Source organism: Pseudorasbora parva, chromosome 11 (genome assembly GCF_024679245.1).
Source record: "Pseudorasbora parva isolate DD20220531a chromosome 11, ASM2467924v1, whole genome shotgun sequence".
Classification (NCBI taxonomy): Eukaryota; Metazoa; Chordata; class Actinopteri; order Cypriniformes; family Gobionidae; genus Pseudorasbora; species Pseudorasbora parva.
The window spans coordinates 7,467,008-7,493,012 of NC_090182.1; the positions used below are offsets into that span (position 1 = coordinate 7,467,008).

The 26,005-nt window shown below is 39.0% G+C and overlaps 1 protein-coding gene across 3 annotated transcripts in view; it reads left to right on the forward strand.

Moving 5' to 3' along the window:
* Positions 1-26,005, forward strand: part of si:zfos-2326c3.2 (mitogen-activated protein kinase kinase kinase kinase 4) — a 91,265-nt gene that overhangs the window by 46,504 nt on the left and 18,756 nt on the right. For 2 of the 3 annotated variants that reach the window (XM_067456901.1, XM_067456904.1), the window contains exons 17-29: positions 406-525; positions 902-963; positions 1,108-1,184; positions 1,294-1,367; positions 2,188-2,273; positions 3,630-3,720; positions 4,617-4,760; positions 7,511-7,631; positions 7,821-7,979; positions 8,606-8,749; positions 10,984-11,118; positions 14,911-15,011; positions 18,615-18,764. In XM_067456901.1, the coding sequence (XP_067313002.1) occupies positions 406-525; positions 902-963; positions 1,108-1,184; positions 1,294-1,367; positions 2,188-2,273; positions 3,630-3,720; positions 4,617-4,760; positions 7,511-7,631; positions 7,821-7,979; positions 8,606-8,749; positions 10,984-11,118; positions 14,911-15,011; positions 18,615-18,764 (1,464 nt within the window). The remainder of the gene's footprint in view (positions 1-405; positions 526-901; positions 964-1,107; positions 1,185-1,293; positions 1,368-2,187; positions 2,274-3,629; positions 3,721-4,616; positions 4,761-7,510; positions 7,632-7,820; positions 7,980-8,605; positions 8,750-10,983; positions 11,119-14,910; positions 15,012-18,614; positions 18,765-26,005) is intronic. The other variant, XM_067456903.1, reaches the window with a different exon arrangement.

Below are 26,005 nucleotides of genomic sequence, written 5' to 3' on the forward strand. Positions count from 1 at the left end.
TTATAGGTGGACATCAGGGATAATAAAGAAAAAAATAACTTTAATATCTATTATTGTATACTTTTATATATGACTATATGACTGTTTTCAAATTGTAGTATGGAACTTGATTTGTACATATTATTATTCATACATACATACATACATGCATGCATACATACATACATACATACATACATACATGCATACATACATACATACATACAAACATATTTACAAAAATGTTAGAACATTATTTATAAAGCTTTATGAAGGCCAAATTCACTGACTCAATATGATCACACACCAAATATATAAAAAAATAATTGTGCAGTGTAACAACAAGGATGTGGAATCCAGCAGTGCATACTGAAAAACACATGGTCAGTTAAAGGAGTAAAAGACTGTAATTTGTGTTGATTTCAGAACATGAACGTGTGCTCCAGTCGAGAGATTCATCACAGCAGCTCTATGTCGGATGTCAACGCTCCTCTCTCGCCAACGCAAGATGAAGTCTTCTTCAGCCCTGATGATCAGCCGCCCAAGGTTTGTCCTCCGGACTGCATTTCCACAGCTAAAATTTAAACCTAAACCTATCATACTATACTTTCCATTATAGTATTCATTCATTCAATTTATTACAGTAAAGGTTTTGCTGTGTCAGAAACCTTTGCATAGGTGGCAACTGCTAAAATTGTGGTCAAATAGGCTTCCTCTTTCAAAGGGAGGTGCCTTCCTTCCTTTAATGTGACATCGATTCAAAGCAGAAATAGTGTTAGCACAAAAAAAGTGGGGAAAAAAACACAGAAAAGGACCAAAATGTAGGTCAAAGGGGGAATTTAAAACATAATTAGCTAAAATGTCACCAAAAACAAAAACACTGGCACAATAATGAAGCAATCTGATTATTTTTTGTCTCAAGATTCCAGAAAGAACGACGTCAAAATTCAAAGATGTCATGAGCCACCACAGATATGGATCCAGGTAAGTTGTTTCTGTGCATGTGTTGTTTGAAACATTAAACATTTTCAAACCCACATTAATTAGGCTCAAATGTAGTCCTCTGAAGCCCCTCATTATCCTCGGATGAGAAACTGAGGCTGTTTTTGTTTCTTGACTTTCCCTCAGTGGAGATCGTCAGTCTTCTCTGGACAACAGTGTTAAAATGTCCTACTCTAACAGCTCAACGAGCAGTTCACAGTCAGGTGTGTTTTTTCTCTATCTTTAACTTTTTGAAACCTGTATCAGAACAGAATAAAGTCAATTATTCAAGCACATGTCTTTGATGTCATGTAGACGCTCTTGTTCTTGCAGGTTACTATATGCTGGACAGTCCAGTTCATCAAAACAGAAACTCTCAAAGTCCAGGAACATCGCTACCAAACCAGGTGAGAATCTGTATTTCATATTTGATGTAGGTTGCAGAGCTTGCACGCAGCTGATTTTACCTCTACTTTTTAGGCAAACTTTTCATTTCTCCAACCAAATGTAGAATATAATAAGGCCCGTTCACACCAAGATCTATAACTATAACGATAACTACGCTTAGTTTTGTCATCTGCCGCTTTAAATGCTCATGCTCTTTAAATTTGCTCAATGTATATATTTTTTTACTGTACTAAGTCATAAAAATACTAGGGGTTGCACCGGCTAGTCGACTAGTAGACCTTAATGCTCTGTCATGACGCTTTAAGCTTGACGTCGACTAGTCGCTGGCCTATAGAGGGCGCAACAGGATAAACTATTTCCTGACACGCAGGCTCTGTTTTCAACAGTTATTAAAGACAAAAAAATGCAATCGCCTTGCCTTCCATTTTTAGTTATGCTCGCTCCTGTATCACGTCCTCAAACTAGCAATCCGTGTGAGCATTGAGTCTGAGGAGGAGAGGGAGGGGAAAACAACTCTCCAATATTTTGAATTTAAACTGCAGTACCCATTTCAACCACTAGCTATCAATATTACATACTGCACCTTTAAAGCAGGATGGATTCTGATTGGCTGTCAATGTTTTTATCATTCTTCTGCTGGATAAAAATGGTTGTAATAGTGATTCCCTTGTGCTGTTATAGTTATGGTTGTGGTGTGGACTCTGCTATTTTTTTCAATTTAAAATGATTTGTTGAACTAAATCATTCTAGTTATAGTCCTTGGTGTGAAAAGGCCTTGAGATTTTTGGCTTTTAATATCAAACTGTTTTCGTCTTTAAGGGCTTGGGAATGAAGTCGCACTTCAGCCCATTATTGAAGCTTGCGGAATATTCTTCCTCCAGTGATGAAGATGATGAGAAGACTAGGTAATCTCACCTTGACGGTTTGCACTGGTCAAAGATGACAAGAAATTCATGAAGTGACTGAGAGAGTGATTTTGTAGTTATACTTTATATGATATAAGTGCTAAGTGTATCAGCCATGGCAATGCCTTAAAGGGATAGTTCACCCAAAAATGTACATGTTGTCATCCTTTACACATGACAAGTAAATGATGAGTATTTCCAAGCCTGTATGAGTTTCCTTCTTCTGCTGAACACAAAAGATGTTGGTATTCAGACAGTTTACAGAACCCATTGACTTTCCATAGGATTTTTTTTTCCTACTATGGAAGTCAGTGGCTACCGTCAACTGTCTTGTTACAAGACACTACATTTTTGTTTTTGAGTGAACTATCCCTTTAAAGAGACTTTTCCCAAAAATAAAAATTCTGTCATCATTTTCATCCAGTCCTGTATGACTTTTTACTTCCATACAAAGGAAGTCAATGGGATTCATATCTTGCTGGGTTACCAGCGTTCTTCAAAATGTCTTCTTTTGTATTCAGCAGAAGAAATAATCTCATACATTTTTGAAATAACATGAGTAAATAAATGATGAGACAATCATTTTTGGGTGAACTGTCCCTTTCAACAATGATTGCAACCAATTTTAACTCCATACCAAAGGAATCCTGATATGATTTAAATGAATGTGAAAGGAGACATATGGTTGGTGCCGGATGGATAGCTCCCTGTGTCAAAGGTTGTGAACACGCTACGCTCCGCATGTCACTGAATCAAAACAGTGAATACGTCGCAATGTAGAGTTGAAGTGCCTGTGGCAGTCACATTTCTGCTATTCTGCCGATGTCCTCCCAACGTCAAACCACATTAGCTTGTGCTGATCATTTTCTGTATGGGAAACGGCTAGTTCTTGAGCAGCCTGGCAAAGACATTGTAGCTTCGCCCCAGAGTAGGGCTGCATGATTTCTCACATTGTGCTTATTCTGAAAGATATGATACACATAAAGTCATAAAATCACATTGAAACAGCACTGACTGAACACTACCATTACAAACGAGACGTTAATCCAAGTTTGCTATTTGTATACTTCTTGTAAACTAAAAATAAAAGTATACAAAGGAACCAATGTTGGTAACACTTTATTTTAAGGTGACATAGTTACAAGTTACTACATGAACTTACTATAGTATTAACAGTAAATTATGCATAATTAGTAACCCTAAACCAGACCATAACTCTATAGTAAGTACATGTAGTTAATTAATATTACTCCAATATTAATATTAATACAATGCAACTACGTCACCTTAAAATAAATTGTAATCCAGATGTTATCTTTGATGTCATTAAAATTGATCTGACTGTTGTTTGTCCAGGTCTCCGTTAAACAATGGAAGGCCCTTGTTATCCAGAGGGCAGTTTAATGATATCATTCTTCAGCCTCATCTCAATGTGAAACCGCAGCAGGTAAAGTCACCTTCAGGCTGTTGTTTTAGAAGACCGGGCTGACAAACATATCAGTGTATGCTGAAAAAAGTATAAAAGTAAAAAGCCTTTGATTTTATTGTGATGTTGCAGCTCATCTTCACCAGTGGAGATTGATTGTATTTATAGAGACAGAGTGTATTTAGGCCACGGCTACACTGGGGGGAAGCAATCCAACACTCTCCATTGACTTTGTATTGTGTGAGGCCGCCTCCTTGTCTTTTCGGACTTATTACAAAAAACTGAACAATATCTAAAAGTTGATATTTGACAAGGGGTGCAGCAAACAAGCTAAAAAAAACACATAACTGAGATTTTTTTTTAAGCTGTCAACCCAACGAGCATTTAAGGAGACAAAAGTGGATAGAGGCAATAAGACGTGAAGCTTCAACAGGAAGAATGGGTAAATTTTGGGATCCTGACACTGAGTTTGTCTCAGTATGCCTCAGGTTGGCTGTAAACGTTTGGTTAAATATCCAAATGTCAGTTTTATATTTCCTGTCGCTGATTATGTTCCCCTCCAGTGGGCGTAGTTCTCAGTGTAATATGATGTCGCGCTCTGTCTCATTAATTTTTATGTCTTTAAATGCTCGTTCTTTGGGTCAGCAGCTTATAAACACTTCTGGGTCTTTGATTCTGGGTTTTTTAGCTTGTTTTCTGTACACCTTGTTACATATCAGCTTTTAGACATTGTTCGTTTTTTTGTTATAAGTCAGAAATAACAACAAGGCCACTTCCCGGTGGGCGTGGCTTTCAGATTATGACACTTGTTGCTCTGTCTCTATTGTGATTTATTCAATCCAGCAGTTTTTCAGAGATGCTGTCAGCTTTTTCAAAGCGTGATTCCCCATAAATAACAGATGTGCATGTTTCTCCAGCAGAGTGCAGCAAAGCCAACACATAACGTCTATCAGAGGCCTTCTGGGTCCCAGTCCAGCGACAGCTACCATCTGCCGGACCTCCTGCACAAGAGCCCCACACATGAGCTCAGCTGCCACCAGGACACCACTCAGAGCTTTGATGTAGGTCTTCATCTTTGTTTTCAAATTTCAATTTTGGGATTCGAATATTCTTTCTTTTTTTCCCTTTTTTTTTTTTTTGCAAATTCGGCATCCCCCTCGAAACGGTTCTCATTCATGCCTGAATATGTGTACAATTTAAAATCTGGCGAAATACAATAGGCTACTAATTTTTACAATTATCTTAAATCTTTTTTAACTGGATGGACAGTTGAATAGGAACCCAACCTCGTTTCTCTGTCTATACCACACAACTGCATGAGTTTGTATGGAAGAAGTGCACACCTGAGCTTGCATTTTGGGTAAAGCTGCGTTGATTTGACATTGATGAAAATACAATAATAAAATCAAAATGTATTAACCCTTTTACCCGTTAGGGATGTGATGGTGAGAAAATTTCCCTCACATTACAGTGCTTTTGGGGCCGTAAATGAATGACAGTGTGGCCGTGCGCATTTTAGTTTCGGTACAACAACAAAACAGTACAATGACAAACTCACTTAAATAGCGCTTTTACATTTCATGTTGTTGAAATCAAGTCTTCCGCGATCATCTTGTCATTCAGCTACTCACTCTCGTGAAGAATGAGATCTGACTCCTGCTGCTGATTTGCTGAGACTCTCGTTCGGCTCATGCTGCACATTCAGTTTTTAATTGTAGGTTAACTGTTCTCTAACTGAACTAAATGATTTTTACTACTATAATATATGAAAACGACAGTGGGGGCGGTGAATCTACTGCAAAATATAGGAGTTACTGGGACGTAACAGACCTGTGTGCTCCCTCCGAAGCTTCGAAGCTCAAAAAATGGTATCCGGACCGGCCCTAATTGCGTCCCCCTCCTGCTGGATTGTGTTATTTGATGCGTTAGCAGCAGCTGTTTACCCAGTTTGCTGGTAACAACGACATAGGAGAAGGCGGCAAAATGCGTAGCATTGCTTTTATGTAACACTTTGATATTTAGTTTTCTAAACTTTTGGTTTTGTTTTCTAAGTGTCTCCACATAATGGCATGTGTGTCTATCTGCCACAAATGTGCTGTAAATGTAATCTAAAGAATGTGGGAGTCATGGAAGCCTAGCAGAAATTAGATATACATTATTTCCGCTTGCCGTCCATCAGTCATGCTTGTCAGAAAAGTAAGCACACGCAAGCAGTTTTATCGATTCATACTTCCGCAAATTAGCACAGTTGTGTTCACATCAGCACACATTCTTCACATCATCCAGACGAACCGAACTCTGCTCGCGTGAAAGCACCCAAAGAGTTTGAGAAGATGACACTTTGTCATTTGTACATTTTACACAGATCAGATGTGACACTGTTTCAAGCCAGTCATTATTTTGATATAAGCTAATAAAGCTGAATCTACTCTAATTTGTAAACAGCTTTCACAAACTAACAAAAATGGTCTAGCCTAGGGTGGGCGATATGACCGAAATCTGATATCACAATATGAGTCATTTTATTTCACAATAACAATGTTTTCACAATATAGCTATTTTTGCTTTAAATAAATGTTTGATACCACCATTGAAATTGCATAATTCTCAATATTTGAGTATCACGAACTAACTAGCCTAAGTAAAATAAAATAAAAATCTAAGTACTAAATAAGAAATACTAGCCGATATACATTGTATAAACAAATTAAATGTACTAAAAACACTGTGTAGTCTTCAGTGTGTAAATTAAATAAAACTGAATAACTTTAATAAGAATACAAAGTGATTCAGTCAGGGGCAGTTTTTCTTTATCATTTGTTGTTTGATTAATATTAATATTAAGGAAAACATTTACTTTATCACTTTAAGACCAAATGTTCTGGTCTAATATACTGATACACAAGCACTTTCTTTCTCAACTGTTTATATTCACTTAAGACATAAAGTACTATTTTGCAAAAACGGGCATTTTGACGTGTGTGTGTGTGTGTGTGTGTGTGTGTGTGTGTGTGTGTGTGTGTGTGTGTGTGTGTGTGTGTGTGTGTGTGTGTGTGTGTGTGTGTGTGTGTGTGTGTGTGTGTGTGTGTGTGTGTGTGTGTGTGTGTGTGTGTGTGTGTGTGTGTTGATGGCTGCTCTATCAAGTCTTCTTCGTCAGTTAGGAACCTAGGTGTGCTCTTTGATACAAATCTAACCTATTTAACCGCTGAAGCCCTATAAGGGGACAAAAAGAACCCAGTTCAGTTCTCATGCGCTCTATGAGCTGCGGCTTTGTGTGCGTGTTGGATTAAAATGGTAACCGCAATGGTTAATTTTTTTTTGTGCAAATGATAAGCTTTCATGACCCCACAGCATAGCACGCCACGCGCCACGAACATAACCGCAATAGAGATGCTAGTCCAAAATCGATACCGGTTGACAAATCTCTACCAGTTAATTGTGTCTTCCAATATATTGCTCACCTCTAAAGCCCAAAGTATACTTTGGACTTCCCCACACCCTGTCAATACGCAGCCCAAGTTTTTGTGACCACATGGATGGTGCACGTACAACAGTGCATGTGCAAGTGACTTGGGTGCTTGAAAACTAAACGTGTCTTTCCGTGCTCACGGCCAAGGAAGTATACTTTTATAAAACTGTGTGGAACGCAGAACATGAAGTATACCTGGGCCTTAAGCCTAATAGTTGTTTCCCCTTTTTTTTTACATTGATGTAAAAATAGAGCAGTTATTTGGTGGTCTGTTTGATCATAATTGCACCAATTTAGTAATCTCCCCCCGATGTTTGTGCTTGTGTTATTCTGTATTTACAGAAAGTATTCAATATCCAGCCTGGAAAAAGTATGTGCTCTTCCTCGTCCTCATTCTCTCCTTTTATTGACCCTCGTTTGCTTCAGATATCACCACCTCAGAGTCCGCAGGGATACGACCAATGTGAGTCCTCATATCTGATGCCCACTGACCTGTATAAGATGTCAGTGTATAAAACACAGTGTATATAAACATCTCTCTCTCTCTCTCTCTCTCTCTCTCTCTCTCTCTCTCTCTCTCTCTCTCTCTCTCTCTCTCTCTCTCTCTCTCTCTCTCTCTCTCTCTCTCTCTCTCTCTCTGTCTGTCTGTCAGTAAATAATGGCAGGTGTGAGCCGTGTGTTAGACAGCCCCACAGGAAGGGCTCTGTGGTGAACGTCAACCCTACCAACATTCGACCTCAAAGTGACGCCCCAGAGATCCGCAAATATAAAAAGAAGTTCAACGCTGAGATCCTCTGCGCTAGCCTGTGGGGTGAGACACGTTCGTATTCACACATCACAGAAATACATGCAGTGCAGACTATTGATAAAGACCATTTGCATGTTCCTGCTTAATTCAATATCATATGAAATGAACTCCATACACCCCCTGCTATGACATCTGCTCAATGTGCACTATCAAACTGTGAAAAGAAATCATTGTAGGGAAATACACACTTCACTTCTTACTTAAAAAGCTGAAATGAAATCTACTAGGTGTTTGTATAATATAATGGAGCAAAATACCTGCTGTTTTTCATTATACTCAGCAAATTTCCACATAAAATAAATGGCTTCAGCACTGGTTGTAATTATATGTCATATGTATTTGTTAGATTTATTTCAGTGAGTTTGATGATGCACACATGACCCACATCCAGATACATACTCTACACACTCCCACCTTAGTAAAGATCTGTCATATCAGTTCATGAAATGAGACTTCCTGTGTTATCACATAACTATTTTCTAAACATGCTAAAATCAATGTGTATGGTGTTTTTTGTTTTGTTTAAAGCAGGTATTGCGTGCACTGAAATGCTGTTTTAATAGGTGTAATTGTGCCGTGGCTCAGAGGCAGATCTGTGTCTTTCCTCACTGTGAATGTTGTGTGCTTAGGTGTGAATTTGTTGGTGGGCACAGAGAGCGGCCTGTGGCTGCTGGACCGCAGTGGTCAGGGCAAAGTTTACTCTCTTATCAGCCGCAGACGCTTCCAACAGATGGACGTACTGGAGGGGCTCAATGTCCTCATCACTATATCAGGTACACTCTCCACATAAAGCACTTTACTACTACAACAGATACTGGCAAATTAATGAACGAATGAAAGTTTTTGGCAAGTCCTGCAAGAGACCAGGTAGAATTGACAACAACACTAAAAAAGCTTTATCCCATTAGATAGTTTGCCAAGAGCCAAGCTTGAAGCTGAGATAATGCCACCATTAAAAAAATGATTGATCGTGTGAAAGGAAATATGTACATTACCTGCAGGTGCCTGGAAACACGCAGCATTATTTAGTGTGTTGACGTAATTTCCACTGAAGCAGGAAGACGGTGGGGCATATTGATAAGCTCCTACCCTTTTAAAAAATAGCCAATATGGTTTAGTTTATATCACAGCTTGGCCAGAGCCATTGAGCTCAGTAAAGCCACAGGTTCCTCCTAATCTAACAGTTTCTCCTCCTAATTTCCTTGTTATCGCTTTAATATATATAATTTTGTGCAGAATCAATGCGGATTTGTTTTTCTGGTCTGCGCCAACTCGATCATGAGATCTGCTCTGTGCTGAAACTGTGGCGGTTCACGACACTAATGTGAAACCAGACTTCATTCTCCCCAATGGAAAGCATATTTACACTGTCTGAATCATTCCACATCCCCTGTATAGAGCACTATGTGCTGTTCACCATGTAGAAAACAGTAAAAGTGTGAACTAGTGACCGATTTTAGCCACAGCTTTACTGTCTATTTATAATGTAGGGGGCGGGGCTTCAGAATCTATAAAGCATTTGATTGGACAGATAATCTGATGAGAAGCTGAAGTGCAGAGGAAGTTTTTTTAATGCTTATATCGTCTAAATCGAATTTTATTTTGGAGTGCACTAGCTTATAGATCACAGTAAGGCTGACATATTCATACTAAAAGCCAAACAACTCCATGGGGACTTTAAATGAATTACTTTTGAGACAAATAAAGAGTTGTTTTCAATGTTTCTTAGTCAACTATCTTAACATAAACATATTAGCATGTTATATTTTGGCATGTTAATGGATTGACCATTTTTAAAAGGTTTAAAAAGTTTACCCATAAATGTAAATTATTTTAAAAATGATTTTAAAAATCATTTACTCACCCTCGTGTCATTCCAAACCTGTATGGCCTTTTTTTCTGTGTGACACAACAGAAGATATAGCCAGTTTCGGTTCCCATTGACTTTTATTGATTTTTGTGTCTGTACTGAATCTAATTGCATGAGCGGGTTCATTGTCTCTCTTGCAACATTCATGGGAACCCAATATTCTCATTCTTAGAAGAGTTTCCTTAGAAACTAACTTTGAAGTGCATTTCTTATTCTTCACATTGCTTATATGGTCCATTAGTACATTCAAATGTGTTTTCTCATGCATGATTGAACTCATTGAATTCTTTAAATACATTACTCGCAAAACTCGTATTTCTTTGGAAACAACATGCATCAGTTATATATTCCATTTGTACATGAATTAAATTTGTTTCACGCTACTTTATATAATCCATTGCTCACTGAGTGCATCTTGTTTGTGTTTCCTACGTGACACTGCTTACTGAAAGATTAACTTTGCATGCAAATTCATATCAGACGCTTACCCCTTTGGGAATATGTACTGATTCGCACTGCATGACCAATCTCCCTGCTTTCTCTTACTAAACTCCTCACAAGCAATGTTGTCTTCCTGCTGCTGCTATCTATGTTATTGAAAAAATGCATATTTTTACTCTAACTTTGCATGTAATTACTACACTCCTTGCATCATATACACAACTTGTTAAACATCAGACATGCTTTGAACATTGTGTATGGTTACTTCAATTAGGAGTTGATAAATGCAGACAAAGCAACAGTGTTTTGTGATTTGGGGGCGTAAATCGTGGGAAAAGATTATTTGATAAAATGTGACACTGAAGACTGGAGTGGTGATGCTGAAAATTCAGCATTGCCTTTACAGGAATAAATTACATTTTACAACATATTCACATAGAAAACAGTAGTAATATTTTACAATATTAAATCTTACTGTATTTTTTTTTTAAATGCAGCCTTGGTTTTTTCAAAAACATTCAAACATCTGAATTATTCTAAACTTTCGCCTGGAAGTTTATATTAGGGTTGTGCCAATAGACGAAAGTATCGTGTATCGCCAATCTCACAGGCTGACGATTGGACGATATCGCCCAACACTAGCGTGTATAGATAGCGTTTATTGAATCTAATTCATTCTTTATTTCTTGTGGAAAGGTAAGAAAAACAAGCTGAGGCTGTACTACCTGTCCTGGCTGAGGAATAAGATCTTGCGTAATGATCCAGAAGTGGAAAAGAAACAGGGCTGGACCTCAGTGGGAGAACTGGAGGGATGTGTCAGCTACAAAGTAGGTGAGTACATTTTAAATATGTTTCTGTTTCAATGGACTTTACCAACAAACACCAGTGTGCCACATCTCAAGCAGTTTTACTGTATACAAGGGCTAAACTCCTTTTAGCACAGACATTCAAGGTAAGCCACTAAACACATACTGAGTTTTACAGGGCTCCAGACTAACATTTGAGAGCAGTAGCACCGCTGCCACTATGTTCTCCAGATGGTGGCGCCAGCACCTGATTTGGTAGAGCTGGGTAAAAATGTATCATTAAGTTAATTTAAAGGTGCACTATGCAACTTTCCGTCCACTGGAGGGCGCCTATTCAAAACAAATGCGTAGTTTGATGACGCAAAGTGTGAGCGCAGTATCTTGGGAGATGTGGTCTTCTCATCACAGCCGGTGGAAAATAGGACTCGGGCAGAAATCACGTTCATGCATGCGGTTATTAACGTTACTGTAGTCTAAAGCAGAGCAGGACCGAGTGTTATGGACCTGAGCACAGCTGCTGGAGAGTTTGTTAAACAAATATCCAAATATTATGATTATGAGGTAAAGCAGCTCTGTTTATCATATTAGATACATTTAAGTGTGTTCAAAACGATGTTATGACGTTACTCTGTGCGTTCACTTGTTCACACTGCTAAGAGTAAAGCGCTCCTGCCAAATAAAAGCCGAAACCGAGGGTAGCGCAGATATGACACGATTGACAGGCGACTCCCTCGACGCTAGACGCTATGCTGAAACGTCCCTGTCCTTAGTTAAAATAGCAATTTTCTCACAATTTACAAATAGTTGGAAACATCTGGGATATTGTAGGAACTCAACTGAACAAAATATATAACACCGGCCTAGTGGTTTTTGGATATTTTACTGCAAAAATACCACATAGTGCACATTTAATCATAAAATTACTATTGTATTGTATTAATAAGTGCAGTTACTAATAATATCACTGAGCTTGGGATAAAATTCACTTTTCTTAACAACAGTAATATGCGAAAGCCTAATTTTACATTAAATGTACCATCATGGTGAGCTGATGGACAGCGCCTGTGATTATAAAAGGAGCGCTCTCTATTTGCTTTCACAAATCACAATTTGAAGAAAAAGGTTTGGTTTTTCATGAGACTTTCTGACTTGCTACTTTTTTCCATATATTGAGGAGTGGAAATGGCTAAGTGCTCTTCTGCCACCATCTACTGGTTATAGTGGAAATCTCATTTCTTTTTTTTTTTTAAATTGCTTGTTTCCCATAAAGTGCTAGTTTTCCTACATCTTTAAACTTTAAAGGCCATATTGACTAAACAGGGCAAATGTGACAGCACAATTCCCAAAAAACTAAAAAGTGCAGATCTGTGCTTTTGTACTGACAACGTTCACATTAAAGGGGGGGGGGTGAAACACTCAGTTTCAGTCAATCTCATGTCAATCTTGAGTACCTATAGAGTAGTATTGCATCCTTCATATCTCCGAAAAGTCTTTAGTTTTATCATATTTATAAAAGAAATATAGGCTGTACCGAGTCTTTCCGGAAAAAAACGAGCGCCTGGAGGCGTATCGTGTGGGCGGAGCTAAAGAATGACAAGCGCGCAAAGCGGTGACGTCCTCAAGCGTGGAGAAACCCCTGGCTATGTCAGCTAATACAGATAATGATCCACAATCAAATCTGAGGGAGAAATAAATTGAACAGGAGAAACGGCAACATCAGGACGTCCGTCTCTGTGGTATGTAAGTTACTGTATTTAATGGCCTCTCCACATTTCTGTGTGTTTACTCGCAGTGTATGAGGACATGATTCGGTTTATGGACTATTGTATGCGACTAGACCTTAGAAGTAGCAAGCAAAACGGTTTTGCACGTCAGAATACTGTAACGTTATACAGAACAACAATGGAGTAACCGTTAGCGCATTTGAATGACGAAGCACGCGATCGTGTCGTTTACTGATGTTTACTCATGCGACGGTAGCCAATAGCAGAGACATTTGAAGCAGTTTAAGTTAACTCACCGTCGAAGCTTTATCGCTGGGACCGCTCCGTCAGAAACACACTTCTTTGGTATGATTTGGTAAAGTCCTGTGACAGCAGTGGCGTGTAAATCCATTTTGAGACGCAACTGAAATGATGTTGTCAAGCTTCCCGTCATTTCTGTGTTCAAATCGGTTCAAATGCAGGGCTGCCTTCCCGGAATGCTGTGCTTGAAGCGTTGAAGTCGCTCGACGTCACCCATAGGAATAAAGAGAAGCGCGGCGCCACATAAGTGTTCACGGACGACTGGATCTGCATCTGAGGGACTGTTTACAGCGTGCTCTAGTCACGCGCGCGCGCACCCTACCGGGAGAAGAGCCCGTACGGCCCATACAAGGACCTTCCGCTCTTATTAACGTCAAATAGACCCATACTCGAAAAAAACTCGCCGAAACTTGTGAGAAACCGGAAGGAGTATTTTTGACACAGAAATACTCCATCAAACGTCCAACATTAGTTTTTGAAACTTTGTCTATGTTTAGGATGGGAATCCAAGTCTTTAACAGTGTAAAAAGCTCAGTATGCATGAAACAGCATTTCACCCCCCCTTTAAAGAACGGACGCAGCCAGATCATTTCCATAATGTCCAAATCAGTCTACCAGTTAGCAGTCTACCGGTTCAAGATGTGCCTTTTTGGGCGGTAAATAATGCCAATAAATTAATGAGCACGAACCTTGCGTCTGAAAGGGAAACTCATACAACTGCATATGCAATTAAATCAGCCGCAAAAATAACCTTCTCATTTTACCCTGTGTGACTTAGTAAATCCCGACAGTAGTTTTTTTAACGCCAAAAAAGAGTTTGTGCAGGCACAAGCTGTTAGTAAATCTGGCCCTTAGTTTTACAAATCACCACATTAAAAATCAAAACTGGATAATATAGGTCTGAAGTGTTGGAAAAAGTGTGAAGCACTTGAAAACCCTTGAAAAGTCTCAAAAGGTTGTATGAACCCTGAGATGAATAATGTACCAAAAAAATACATATTTGACTTTTTCTGCGACTATACCATGGTTACAGTTACCATTGCTACATTAAATCCATGGTGAATGTTGGTGATTTGTGGATTCAAAGGTCTTATAACTTGTTTGTTCATGGCACAATATTTCTCGTGGTTTCCACGATATTTGATCTGATATCTATAACAGAGAATTCTGTGCTGAGTTTGAACGCTTACCTCTAGATCTCACCGCGATGTTATTAATTGTACCGTAAATCCAAATGCTTTCTCACTGGATCTCCCGGCACTGTGTAGTAAAGGTGTCGCATGATCGAGATCAGACAGTGAGTAAACCAGTTCTGATCTCGTGCTGCGCTGATAAACGCTCCGAGTAGCGCAGTTTAATTTCACTTCCGTTTCGTTTAATATTTCTCATATGCAACAGTTGGGCAATGCGGTGGTTGCACCAGTGCAGCCTCCAACAAAATTGAGTCGCACCAGCAAGAAAAAAGATAGCAAAATGTCACCATTTGGTTGCAGTCTGGAGTCCTGTATTATAATTATAAAGACTGACATTTATTATAATACACTACATTGAAATACCTAGTGAACTCAGTCGAGCAAACCAGAAGAGAAAGTATTATTCAGTCCTGTAAAGTAGCAAGTAGCCTGACAAATAGTAAATTTTGATCAAAAAGGCTTGTCTTAGGGTGATTTTTGGTGGTTGTATTTTAGTTATTATGTACTGTAATAATAAGGTAAGCTAGAATGGTTTGATGCATGTTTTTTCTTCCATGTAACCATTTTGATTATCATTTAATTCATACTAACTTCTTTCAGTTCGCTATGAGAAAATCAAGTTCCTGGTCATCGCCTTGAGGAGCGCTGTGGAGATCTATGCATGGGCTCCCAAGCCATACCACAAGTTCATGGCTTTCAAAGTAAGTCTCGTATGTTAGTGGAGATGATCGTGAAATGTCACAGATGCTGGCAAAACATTTTTGGGTCATATTTCATAACTTGAACAAAATTAATAAAAAGAGGATATTATGACAAGCGAAAGAGATTGAGATTACCACAGTGCCAAAGAAATAACATTCTCATTAAAAATGTATTTAAAAAATAAGTAAATATTACATGATACAACAAGTATTTGTTGTAATGCCCATGAGCTGATTTTATTTAACTACATCAGAAACGCTGTGTCTTTATTCTTTAGTAATCAGTAATCTGCACCGGGCCAGCTATCATAATTTGTGAGAAAAGGAACAAAAGTGTTTGGTGTTTTTACTGCCACTAGTGTTCATTTCATCTGGAAACAACAGTGAATTGCGAGTATAGGGTTGAAATATAAGTTACGCTCATAACCATACTTTCTAATATAATATTTCTAATTATCTGTTGTTCATATTTATATATTCTTCCAGTTGAAAAAAAGAATAGGAGGGTGTACTAAGAGGTAATGTGACTGGGGAGTTTTTGGAAATGGGTCATTTTTGAGTACGTGTCCTACTTTGCTGCTGTCCTGAGAGACTTACTCTACTTCTGACATGAAGTTCTACCATTTATATTTATAACATTTAGATCAGATTGTTGTCCTGCCCATTTTTATGGACATGAAAACATAGTATGACAATGAAAATGTTCTTTTCTCAAAGAAATTGTTACCTGCAGCTGGTTTCCTCAGTTTGGTGTAGCAATGGGCATCTCATTGTGCAACTGAAGTTCTTGACGGATAAATTAAAGATCTGCTTCATTATAAATATAGGTCAGATGGACAGCTTGGCTCATTGCATCGCACTTTGCATCATTATCCCGGTTATAAAAAATACTAAAACTCAAAACAAGACCCGAGTCCTGTTCACAATCTGCCATGTTGCCACTTCATTTTTTTTTTTAATGATCCCAAAATAGTTTTTACACAGCTAACAATGACCATTCTCGGGGAAAAAATGTTTTTAAATATGATTGTTCTATTGCATAATGCATCAAGAATGAACACACACTCTTTGTGGCTGCAAATATCGCACCGTCTGAGTCGACACACACAATTAATTGTCGTTCATGCAACACATGATCTTTTTTTTCTGATTATCATATAAAATCAGGTAATTGCTCACTGCAATGATTAAGTGCTAGATCGTCACCAATCTCATTGGTAGTCACTGCATCAAGTCGTTCCTCATTTGCATTAAGCTGAACTTTTCTCAAAAACAGACAGGCCCAATGTGCATGTATTCAGATCACACCAAGCCACTGATGTGCACGAGGCCAACTCAATAAACAAGAACACGTGGAAAGTATATTATAACAGCTTATGCAACATATACTTACATGTTTATCACTTTTAGCTGTGTTTTATGTAACTTTAAAGGGTTTCCTGTAAAACGACACCAACATTTTGAACCTAGACCACTGTATGTGTGTTTCGGAGGCTTTTCAATTTGGGTAGGCCAAATCCAGGCGGAAATGGCACCAGAGTAATTTAGTGTAAATACATTACTGTGTGTAAAACAAATGCCAAAGTGATGTATATCTCCAGAAAGTAGAGGGTCTAAGCTTTCAAATGCTACCACATATGACATCTGATTGCTCCTCCACAGACATTTAAAATGGAAAGTATATACATGACGATGTCATTCCCGACCCTGTACAGGGTTCTTGGAGTTTAAGAGGTTAAACCGCATATTCAAGAGTGTGTGTGCATAGTGCAGAGTAACTGTTGCACTGTATTATGTGACACTATCAGCCTAGTTTGTAGTTCTGTGAGGAAGATTCGGTACCAAAAATACTTGTTATAAAATGTCAAATTTCAATTCCTCTTATCGCTTCCTTTTCTGGCATTTCGATATGACTTTAAAGCATTCACGTGGAAGACCCGCGCGTTGTTTTCTGTGCTGCACACGCATCCACAGTAGCGTACCGTGGGGTTTCAGTCAGGGCCTTCACTACCGATCAACACGCCCCACGCCATAACAACACGCACACACACACACACGCGATCAACAAGCCCCACGCCGTCGCCATAACAACACACACACACACATACACACCCCCACACGCACACATTTGTTTTTGTGACATATGGGGACATTCCATAGGTGCAATGGTTTTTATACTGTACAAACCGTATTTTCTATCCCCTTACACTGCCCCTAAACCTACCCATCACACACACACACACACACACACACACACACCCACAAACACACACACAGCCCCTAAACCTACCCATCACAGGAAACATTATGCATTTTTACTTTCTAAAAAAAACCTCATCCTGTATGATTTATAAGCATTTTGAAAAGTGACATGGCCAATGTCCTCATATTTCACCCTCTCCTGTGTGTCATAATACACACACACACGCAAAATACAATAATGCACTGTACGCAATACTACTACGAACTTTGCTTTCATAGTGTTCGTTGGGAAGGGGGCAAGCAAAAAGTACACGTGAGACAAAAAGGCAATTTGACTATTTATTGATGATACTGCACTCACATGTCACCGTTTAGGCAAATGGTGAAAAGAATCAAAATCAGCTGGCACAAATACTCTTAAACAAACAAAAATACGGACCAACAGAACATCCAAAGAAACAGAAAAAACACTGCTTGTTAGCTAACATTACCGGCTTGACATCAGGATCGATCATTCGTGCGCAGCCCGTCATCCGCGGCGGCCATAGTTTATTTCACACAGAATTCTCACAACCCGCGAAAAGTTCAGACGGCTGATGACATCAGCAGGGGGTAGCATACCGACACATCGCTGGGCCTCTGGGCCGTTCTATCACTACACATCAAATTTTGATTGGCTAATGACCCACGTCAGTCAAAGCTATGGTCCAATGGAAGATAGCAGCTTCAATGGAAGGCAAGCTATTCTACTAGTATATATATATATATAATGATTTTGACAGGGCCAGCAGGGCTCACAGAAAATGTTATTGTGGTTTTAAACCATTCACATGCAAGAAGATAAAACACTCTTTTCTGTGCTCTGTTAAAACGCATGTGTAACAGTATATTGGATCCGCGTAGCTCTTAAAGTGACAGCAGCCTAATATTCCTGCTGCCATCTCTATAATAACGTTAATCAAACAACAAAAGACAAAGAAAATTCACTCGCTGTTCTTGACTGTATCTTTTGTAACTATATTTGTAATCTATACAGTATATTTTATTCATAAAATGTAGTTATATTTGATAAGATTCGGTACCTGAAAATCTTAAAACACTGTTTATTTCAATCATATTTTTGTTCAGTTATATTTATTTGTGCGCTTTTTTTTCTGTATTAAATTATGTGTTTGCTTGTCTTTAATAATGCATCTTTTATGAATCACAGGATTGAATTGAAGCAGTTACAAAACATATTAGCCCTGACAGTAAACTGCCAATCACTGTATTAGTGGAGAAACTACTCACCTGGGAAAAATAAATGAATAATGAATAAAAAAAAACAGTGTGAACACAGATTTTATGTTCATCCTTTATTTCCCAGTAGATGAGTAACTGTTGTTCTTTATCTTTGGTCAGTCCTTCAGCTCGCTGCCTCAGAAGCCCCTCTCAGTCGACCTGACGGTGGAGAATGGACAGAGGTTAAAGGTCATCTATGGGTCTCACTATGGCTTTCATGCTGTTGATGTGGATTCAGGGACGCCCTTCGACCTGTACCTGCCCAGTCATGTGAGTATCCCAGCAAGCACTTGTCTACACCTGTAGTAGAGAAACTGTCTGTTGTCATTTAATTTTTCTTTCACGTTAATGTTTTTGGGTCATGCTGGAAAATCACACAAAACGTCCAGTGTGGTCAACTGTAAAACTGTGTTAAAATAAATGATGCCCATGTTGTCTGCAATGATATGTCTGATCTGTCACCACTGAAAATGAGTAAGAGCATAAATTTACAGAATATTATAATATGAAAATGAGTGACACAACTGTCCCAGGATAGGGCTGCTCCTGTTTTTATAGGAATTGTCATTTTTTTGTAATTTCTTTAGTTGGTAGACAGAAAAGGTTTGAGCCATTTTTTCTTCTTCTTAAAAACCACAAATTTCAGTAATTTTTCAAAACGGTCTTCACTTGTAACACAGGCTGTCCAATGTTTAAAACTCTGCATTGTGCATTCATATCTTTAACCCCTTAACAGTCACCGTCCCGCTAGCTGAATGCTTGCTGCTCTTTATTTATTGCCTTTTTTCGTATCACATATTTTAGAAATAATCATAGATTAGCTATCATTTAAAAGCTTACAGATTCAAAATTCATCCTTTGAAATTTGACATTGCGTTACCATGGAAACAGTACTTTAAATTATTTTAGTGGGCTCCTCCCCTAGTGGGGAAATTTTTATTTTCATTACTTTATAATCCAAAACCTTTTCTAATCTTGACAAAACACATCTAATCAGAAAGCCTTGAGTCTCTCAAGGGGATATTTGTATCCACTGTTTTGTGATAGAAGTGATATTAACACCTGAGGGCTTTTTTTTTGGTACAGTGCCTAAACAAAACTTTCATTTTTGTGAAAACTTCAAATTTGGAATACAAATTGATTAGATATATGGCTTTAATTTTATAGTAAGAATGAAGAATGACCACAAAAAGGTGACGTGCAACCTCAAGCATGACTTGCCATTTAAAACATGTAAGCAGTAGCCTAAAATTATCCACTTTACATGGCCACTCGCTGTATAGTTAATGTAATCCTAGTAAACCTATCATTAGACGCATATTCAAGTGTCCGTGCGGCGTTTGAAAGAAAAATTAGTACCACACAAAATGTAATTTTCGCTGCTGGAGGTCAAAGCAAAGTTATAGCTTAGCAAAGGTGTAGCTTAATGACAACGTGATTTTGCAGAATCATGAGAGTTGTAGTCTTCACCTCTAGAGTCGGTGGAAAAGAAGCCGACGGACTCGGGGAGAAGTCATGTTCATGGATAGCTTATGTATTATGGATTTATGAGCATTACTGTAGCATGAAGCAGGAGGGGCTGAATCAGGCGCTGGAGTGATCGCTAATGAGAGATGAGTGCGAAACGCTGCTCAAGAACTTATTTTTATGCCGCAGAAGAGCGCTTCTGCTTCTCCTGCTCATGTGTGTGTGGGGGAACACAGTGCTGTTTTATCATATTCGTGCATATATTTTTACTTTTGTATAATAAATCACTTTTCATACATATATGTTGTCTCTTGCCACCACCGTCACTCCAAATTTTACCAAAACCTCATAACCTGTTACTACTGCTGACCCTAGATCAGACTAAGAGGTCTTAACTTTAACACGCTCAAATCATTTTATATTATTATGTTATAATGCTACTCTGTGCGTTCGCTCGGCGGCTGCTATGAGACACTTGTTCACACTGCAGTAAGAGTTCGTCATTAGGCATGGTAACACATGGTACTCACGGTGAATCAACAACACCAGATTTAAACAATAAGACTAACTGTGTTGAGCTGGACAACAAACATTCGTTTTCTGTCGATGAATGTCTCCAAACATATGCTCACCTGTCTCATAAAACACATCATATATTAAAGCATATTTGGTGTTTCCGTGATTTCTACAAAATAAACTGTAAATCAAAGGTAACACGGGTATGATCATTAATAGGCGACACACGAACATGGCCCGTGTCCTGGTTAAAATGCTTATTTCTCTGGATTTAAACATTCTTGGAAACATTCGGGATAAATTAGTTACACATGTCAGCAAAATATATGGATTTTAGATATTTATATTCAAATATCTTACATATTGTGCCATTAAAAAGTACATACAGCGCAGCCATTTAGATATCACGCTTTATATCACGTCAAAATCAACTTTGAAATGGACTGAAAACACAACGACTGTAGGGATTTTTTTTCAGCGAGCAATCAGTTTGGGGAACTGTGACCAGTGTTCACTGAGCTTGATGACTGATGAAAATAAGTTGATTAAAATCCAGCTATTAAAAAGAACAGTTGAACATCAGTTCACAAATAAAATAAATTGTTTTTAAATTGTTATATATAAACATATAAACACTGGTCACATTTGAAGATGTACCTTTAATTTAAACATAAAAAACCAAACCTCCTCATTTCAGTACACCACCGCACACAGCATGTAGACCATAATGTGAGAAAAATGTGATGATATAGAGCTGCATTTCACTCTATTCCTGCCGTCCTCACACACCCACACAGCAGCGTATCCTTTACAGTGAGGAAGAGCGATGACTGTAGTGTTCAGCCGCCCCCTCCTAGCATCGGCCCACACTCCAGCGAGGTGTCCCACATAGTTACGGACTAGTTCACCGTGTGTGTGTGTGTGTGTGTGTGTGTGTGTGTGTGTGTGTGTGTGTGTGTGTGTGCGCGCTAGTTTCTCCAAACTGATCTCTTGTCCAAAAATAACTCTGCAGCCTTAGCTATGTTCCCAAACCATAAGCCCATTGAAACGACCTGTTATTTGACAGTTTTTTTTTTTTCTCTAATAACAGGCAGCAGATAAATTTAGAGTTGAACTAGCGGCAAGAAACAGAACTGGAGGAGGCTGGGCGGCACTAGATCATGTAGCCTTCCATACGAACATTTTCTCATTCATTCCCTCCCATTCTCTGGTTCATTCTGCCACTTTTTCACATTCTCACACACATTTTTCAATCTTTCACGTAGTTGAGTCTTTCACTTGCACATAGTCATTAGCAAAGTCCTTCCAGACTCAAGCTCCTCTTTGCGTGGTGTAATTCTGCTTCTCCCACTTGGGAACACACTCTCTGTTTGAGGCGGCGTGTTTGCGCGGATGGCGCTTATAAGAATCCCGCGGCAGAGGATAAAGATCGCTCTGCGGCTCTGGATGCCCGTATTGATGCTGAGGATTGTGGTGGCTCTACAGAGGGATGGCAGTACAGTGTGTGTGAATTTATTTCTGAGTCAGGCAAGTACAGTGGGAGGTGTGTGATTGTGTATATGAAATAGACATGCAAGTAAAAATGATTGAGACTATCTATTCTAATGCTTATAAAAAGTGGTTGAAAGAGGTTTTTTTTAGCTAAGCCAAAGGAAATGCATAACTTTTAATATTAAAATTAGTATAACCTCATTCTTGATATTGAATGAACAGGGGCCGTTGCATAAACCACATAGACTAGTCTTAAAAGTAAGTCATCTAATTTTTTTCTTTAAGACTGGTCATTACTTTTACTTTTTAAAATCAGTTACATAAAATGGTAGATCGGTTCAATTTGAATTAGAAAAGTAAGTCTGATTACATTTTGACTAATTGCTAGTTTGACAAATTAGAGCTTAAGACACAGTCTTAACATAGTGGCTAAGTTTATGCAACTAGCCCCAGAATTACATGGTTATTGCATTTACTTAATTAGTGGTGTGTGATAAAGATTTCATCATAATTATGGTGACTCTTTCCCCAACATCGACTGAATTTTCTACATTTTCGTGTTGTAACTCGTGCGTATCTTCTGAAAGAGTACAGAATCTCCGGATCAAAACGTGATTTTTCTCATCTTTTTGTTGAAACTTACATTTTTTAATTTAAAGTTAATTTTTAATAAATGAAGTATCACAAATTCCTAATATTATGATCCAAAGGAAGCTTATGCAGCGACTGTCCTTCCACAATATCTTGGTATATTCTTCGGCATGTTTATTGCTGCTGGCTAGCGTGATCCGATGAGTCGGTGGGCGGAGCTACTGAATTACACGAGCTTATATTCTGTAGAGGCGCTGTTTGACGTCAGGATGATCGTTTTCTGGGCCTGGTGTCTATAAAAGCTTTTCTTTGACTAACAAGGAAGTTTTCAGCTCTGAAATTTACAGGATAATCTTATATTACCATGACTTTATATTTATCAAAAGCTCAAGGGAAAGTTGATTTCTTAATTCATCACCCCTTTAAGTAAATGTAATCAGTTGAGAATAAAAAACGCATGTGTTTATTGGATCCGTGCATTCGGTCTTAATGACAGCGGCCTAATATACCTGCTGTCATCTGTGACTTTTGTCTCACTTTAATAAGAATAAATGTCTTTAGTTTACACAGTGAAGATTACTTTATATCATTTATGCTGCCTAGTATTTCTTATTTCTAGTGTTTAAAGTTTTTCAGGTAGGTCTATTTCATTTGTGTCTGTTCGATTTCTTGTAATTAGTATTTTATTTGTTCTTATTTTATCACTGACAGTTAACTTGTCTTCATTGAGCTTGAGAGTTTTTACATAGGCTAGGATTGGTGTGTGTGTGTGTGCATGTACGTGTGGGTGTGGGTGTGGGTGTGTGATTGAAATTAGTGACAATATGAAATTCCAATGGTATCAAAAGAACCTTATTTAAAGCAAAAATATAGTGATATAGTCTATCGTGAAATGAAATCACTCATATTGTGCTATAAGATTTTGGTTGCCCACCCTTATAATGAAGCATTGCAGTTATTTCTATTGCTCTTACTTTTTAACAAACACTTAACACCAATTATTCCATCTGACAAAAATGATACCTCAAATCATGCAGCTTGTTGAGGATAGTTATGCAAACACTGTTCAAACTTAACATCATAATTTTCTTCGCCATACAATATATTTAAAAATGAAATGCCATTTAGCAACACAAATCATCCAGCTTTTATTAATATATTCTAATATTGATCTGGCTTACTGCAATGTGCAACAAGTGTCTCCTATCCACCGAGTGAACACACAGACACAGAGTAACGTTATATATAACACAACTTTAAACACACTCAAATCCATTTAGTATGATTGATTCATTCAAGTAAAGCAGTGCTACATCACCCCACACATGCATTCACAAAAGGATTTATATGCCAACTGCGAAATGTACATACTGGGGATGTACAGCAGGAACTAAACTACACTACAAATTAAAAGACTACATAAAACAAGAGCACAACGAGACAGAGCACCCCACTTAAGGAGCCATGAAGGAGCTGATGACCAAGGTGAAACCGTCAGGGCTGAAGAGCACCAGGGTGGAGGTGAAGACCCCAGTGCGGATGAAGACCTCCAGGACCACCAGACATGGGACTCTGAAATTGAGATCGCCAGATTTGGGACCTTCAGGACAACGGGACTTAAGCCTGCAGTGGACACAGTCTTTGTGCCAGATAGGGAAGTGTGCATGGCCCACACACACTGAATAGAAGCAGCCATAATTGAAAGTGCAAAAGAAAGTTGGGACCACTGGACTTGGGACATCCAGGACCACCGGACTTGGAGGACTACTGGACGAGGGATCACCTGACTTTGGAGGGTGCTGTGGTGGACACCACCACCTCTGTGCTAGATGGGGAAGAGTGCATGGCACACACATCGGATTGTGGCAACCATCATTGAAAGCACTGAGGACAGTGGAAGAAACTACCGAACCACTGGACTTGGGACTTCCAGGACTACTGGACTAGGTATTACCAGATTTGGGACCTCCAGAGCCACCAGACATAAAGCTGGACTAGGTATTACCAGATTTTGGACCTCCAGGACCACCGGACATAAATCTGGACTAGGTATTACCAGATTTTGGACCTCCAGGACCACCGGACATAAATCTGGACTAGGTATTACCAGATTTTGGACCTCCAGGACCACCGGACATAAATCTGGACTAGGTATTATCACCATAACCTGATTGGCTTCATCACTAGGTCTCCTCTCCACCAATCAGCTGGTGTGTGGTGAGCGTTCTGGCGCAAAATGGCTGCCGTCGCACCATCCAGGTGGGTGCTGCACATTGGTGGTGGTTGAGGAGATTCCCCCCTTCTATGTAAAGCGCTTTGAGTGCCTTGAAAAGCGCTATATAAATTGAACGCATTATTATTATTATTAGTATTATTATTACCAGATTTTGGACCTCCAGAACCACCGGCCATAAAACTGGACTAGGTATTACCAGATTTTGGATCTCCAGGACCACTGGACATAAATCTGGACTAGGTATTACCAGATTTTGGACTTCCAGGACCACCGGACATAAAGCTGGACTAGGTATTACCAGATTTTGGACCTCCAGGACCACCGGACATAAAACTGGACTAGGTATTACCAGATTTTGGATCTCCAGGACCACCGGACATAAAGCTGGACTAGGTATTACCAGATTTTGGACCTCCAGAACCACCGGACATAAAACTGGACTAGGTATTACCAGATTTTGGATCTCCAGGACCACCGGACATAAAGCTGGACTAGGTATTACCAGATTTTGGACCTCCAGAACCACCGGACATAAAACTGGACTAGGTATTACCAGATTTTGGATCTCCAGGACCACCGGACATAAATCTGGACTAGGTATTACCAGATTTTGGACCTCCAGGACCACCGGACATAAAGCTGGACTAGGTATTATCACCATAACCTGATTGGCTTCATCACTAGGTCTCCTCTCCACCAATCAGCTGGTGTGTGGTGAGCGTTCTGGCGCAAAATGGCTGCCGTCGCACCATCCAGGTGGGTGCTGCACATTGGTGGTGGTTGAGGAGATTCCCCCCTTCTATGTAAAGCGCTTTGAGTGCCTTGAAAAGCGCTATATAAATTGAACGCATTATTATTATTATTAGTATTATTATTACCAGATTTTGGACCTCCAGAACCACCGGCCATAAAACTGGACTAGGTATTACCAGATTTTGGATCTCCAGGACCACTGGACATAAATCTGGACTAGGTATTACCAGATTTTGGACTTCCAGGACCACCGGACATAAAGCTGGACTAGGTATTACCAGATTTTGGACCTCCAGGACCACCGGACATAAAACTGGACTAGGTATTACCAGATTTTGGATCTCCAGGACCACCGGACATAAAGCTGGACTAGGTATTACCAGATTTTGGACCTCCAGAACCACCGGACATAAAACTGGACTAGGTATTACCAGATTTTGGATCTCCAGGACCACCG